General features: G+C 35.9%; 1 protein-coding gene across 1 annotated transcript; it reads right to left on the reverse strand.

Annotated features, from left to right (window-relative positions):
* Positions 1–260: 260 nt before the first annotated feature.
* Positions 261–1148, reverse strand: LOC108992551 (receptor kinase-like protein Xa21). Its single transcript, XM_018967144.1, has one exon. The coding sequence runs from the start codon at positions 1146–1148 to the stop codon at positions 261–263; it is 888 nt and encodes a 295-aa protein (XP_018822689.1).
* Between the last annotated feature and the right edge of the window lie 2946 nt (positions 1149–4094).

A 4094-nucleotide genomic window follows, 5' to 3' on the forward strand; every position in this document is an offset into this window, starting at 1 on the left:
TCAGCAACATGTGCAACCATTTTTTCATCTAACAAGACATTGCTAGGTTTAAGATCACAATGAATAATTGCTATTGAATAACCATGATGAAGGTATTCTAGTGCTGATGTGATATCAATCATGATATTTAGCCTTTGTAAGATATTCATATAATGATCTTGAGAGTGCAACCATTTCTCTAAGTTTCCATTAGGCATGTATTCCAATACAAGGGCTTGGAAGTCAATATTGCTGCAAATGGTGATGATTTTGACAAGATTTTAGTGACGAATATTTCGTAGCACCTCACACTTGGCATCAAAACTTTTGAATGCCCCTTCCATTTGCAAGTTCATAATTTTGATTGCAATATTCATCCCATCAGAAAGTGTTCCTTGGTATACTAACCCAAAACTTCCTTTACCAAGTAAATTATTAGAGCTGAATCCATTCGTTGCTTGTACAAGTTGTTGGTGAAAAATTCTTCTCCATGTAACTAGAGGGTACAAGTCCGCTTCAGCAGGAGATTTTGGATTCCTCTTTTTCCATCTTTTCCAAGCAAATGCAAGGGTCACTGCAAGCATTATAAACCCAATTGTTGGCAATATATACCTTAGCATATGTGGCCATGTTGTCTTATTTTTGCAAAGATCACCTTCTTTCCATGGGAGAACTTTCAATCGAGGTGCACCACAAAGTGCATTGTTTGACATAAATGATGCATCTGAGAAGTTTAGAAATGGTCCACTTGTGGGAATTTCTCCTTGTAGTTTATTGAATGAGAGATTTAAATATTTGAGGTGATGGAGTCCTTCTAAGGACTTGGGAATCTTTCCAGATAAATTGTTATCGGAAAGATCCAAGAACTCCAAGCTTACCAATTCACCAAAAGATACAGGAATTGAGCCTTGTAGTCGATTTATTGCCAAGGAGAGATTATTCAAATCTTTGAGACTACCAATTGTTTTAGGGATATCACCTGATAGTTGATTTCTTGACAAATTCAATATCCTCAAGACGTTCATTTTCTCAATCTTAGATGAAAGAGAGCCACTTAAAGAATTGGATGAGAAGTCAACCTCCAAGAGATATGTAAGCCTCCACAAGCTCAATGGAATCACATAAGTTAATTGATTGAAGCCTAAGTAGAGAGCTCTTAGCGAAGTCATATTATCTATTCTTCTAGGAATGTGTCCAGATAGATCATTACTAACTAAAAATAATTCAAAAAAGCTCCTTACATAACATTGTTCTGGTGGTATGGTTCCTTTTAGTCTATTACCATCAAGGCCCAAACTTTGAAGTATGCTTAAACTTCCTATTGTGATTGGAACAAGTCCTCTCAATTCGTTGTTGGATAAGGTCAACGTAGTCAAACCACTTAAATTCTCGATCTCTATTGGAATGCTACCCTTAAGTTTGCAATCATATAGGTAAAGTGTTTGAAGAGAAAGAGAGAGGTTTCCAATGGACTTGGGAAGGAAGCCATTCAAGTGATTTTTGCTCAAAGCTAAATAAACGAGATTTATACAATTGGACAAATAGGTGAAAATACTCAATTATGGAGATTCCACTATCAAATCATTGAATTCTAGGTCGAGCATCTGGAGGAATCTTAAATTTCCAACCGATTTTGGAATTAAGCCTGAGAATGAGTTCCAAGATAAGTCTATGAGAGAGATCTGTGAAGCATTAGAGATAGAGTTAAGAATTGTTCCGCTCAATTTATTTACCCCAAGAAAAGTAGTTGAAGATTTGGAAGGAAGAGACCTATATTTGATGGAAGATGGTCTGATAGGTTATTTACCCCCATTCCAAGCCATCTTATTGTTGAGATATTGAAGATACCAAATGGAATTGTGCCAAAAAAACCATTGACTCCAATTTCAAAAACCTCTAGATTTTGCAAATTACCAATTTGATATGATATTAAACCTGTCACAATATGTATAGTCATTGGTATTTTCTATTCAAGATGATAAAGAAGATATAATGAACCTAGAATACTCATTAGCAGTAAGAAAATAACCATGACCTCAAATATCATGCATAGGGCTGGCACATTTCAAGTTGAATTCTGGCTCCTCCCCCAGTTCAAATTATACCATGCATGGAGGTGTCACAAATAATTATGAATGTTTCTAGAATCTCTTGCAATTTTGTTAGTAGACGTGTTGAAATCTTCTAGTTTCAATATATTTTGAATGAGGTATTTTGTACTTCAAATTGAAATTAATTGTTCAATTAGAGATGATCATTGAACATGTATACTAAATCAATATTGGTATCGATGTAATTGACTCATATAAGACTAAGAATACCTTCAAGGTTGTTTTCGGAAAGGTACAACTCCGTAAGCATGGTTAAGTTTCCTATTTCTGGGGGTAGTCTTCCTGAAAATTTATTAGTCAATAAATATAGAATTTGCTAGTTTGTATTTGAACAAAAAGGATAACTATATATTGGAGGTTGATAGCCAACTAAACATACCTTCAAAGTTATTCTAAGTAAGGTATAGCTCTGTAAGCATGGTTAAATTCCCTATTCTCGGGAGCTCACCTGACAATTGATTACAAGAAATAGAAAGATACTGAAGATTGGGAAGATGATCAAACATATGTGTAGATAGTCCACCATATAGCATATTCTCGGCAAGTTCAAAGATTTGTAGTGAAGATATGTTGAAGAAAATAGAGGGCATTGGTCCTAAAAGCTTGTTTGCTCCAAGATAAATTTCTTGCAAGGAAGATATCTTGAAGATAGAGGAAGGTATGTGATATGAATCCGCGGGAATGAAATCCCTTGAATTCACAATCAATTTGAAAACTTCCCAAGAAAGTCAAAACTCAAGTCAATTGATGGAGAATCTAGACCCGATGAGAACTCGTTTCAAGAACCTAGATTATATTAAAATCTAGATCCGATGAGAACTCGTCTCAAGAACCCAGATTACAAAGGAGGAACGCCACAAAGGTTGTGATTTACCTTTGATAAGTTCAAGAGTTCAATAAAAAACAAGTGGAGTAAACTCAACTCACAAATAAAATTCAATATTGTCTAAACTTCAAATGAGGCTACAAAGAGTATTTAAACTAAACCTAATTAAAACCCTAGCCAAAAGAAAGCCCTTGGATGAACAGTGTTGCGCTATAGTATGCGCGGCTACAGTACCACTACAGTAACATCTTGAAACCCTAATTTCTAAAAAGTAACTTTCCAAATAAACCCTTGGCCAAAATACAAGGCCTTCTCCAAAAACCCTAGTTTATTAAAAATAAGATGTGTGGGCTAAACATCTTCAAGCCCACTTATTCTAAACTAATAAAATAAATCATTTGACCAAATTGGAAGCCTCCAATAACAATTAGGCCCTATCTCTAAGTTATGTTTTCCACAACTTGAATCAAGTGGATCGAAATTGGTTCTCCTTCTTTCAAGCCCATGTTGAGTGTTGGGCTCTTGCTAGCTTCATCGCAAGTGGATTGCACCAGCCGTGCATTGCTTCCTTGATCTTCTTGGCCCTTGATCTTGTAATTGGCCCATCTGGAACTTGCAAAGGATCTTTAAGAGTAGGCCCACCTTAGTTCCCATTAGTATAGTGCCTGAAAGCTGATTTTGTCCAAGACTAATAACTTGCAATGACGATATGTTAGACATAGATGGTGGAATAGTACCTATGAAATTGTTAGTGTTAAGATATAATTTTCTAAGTTTAGTTAGCGATCCCATTTGTGATGGAATTGCTCCATTGAATTCATTGTATCCAAAGTCAAAGAATTTCAACCGAGTAAGATGAGACAACTCAATTAGATTGAGCCATGAAAACTATTGTTTTCTATGCTTAGGCTCACAAGAAATGAAAGGTTTCCGATATGTGGAGAAATGGTACCTACAAGGCCCATGAAAGAAAGGTTTAAGACCATGACTCGGTAATGTCTAGAACCACAGATGACACCTACCCAATTGCAAACGGAAGTATTAGTACTGGACCAGTTTATTGTCAAATGATTTTGGGGATCAAAAGAAATATGAGCCTTCAAGGCAAGAAGAGCAGATTGATCCGTGGTAATGTTGGGAGTTGCTGCCAAGGCAATGCTAAACCCGCACACAAAATA

Source organism: Juglans regia, chromosome 4 (genome assembly GCF_001411555.2).
Source record: "Juglans regia cultivar Chandler chromosome 4, Walnut 2.0, whole genome shotgun sequence".
NCBI classification, from domain to species: domain Eukaryota; kingdom Viridiplantae; phylum Streptophyta; class Magnoliopsida; order Fagales; family Juglandaceae; genus Juglans; species Juglans regia.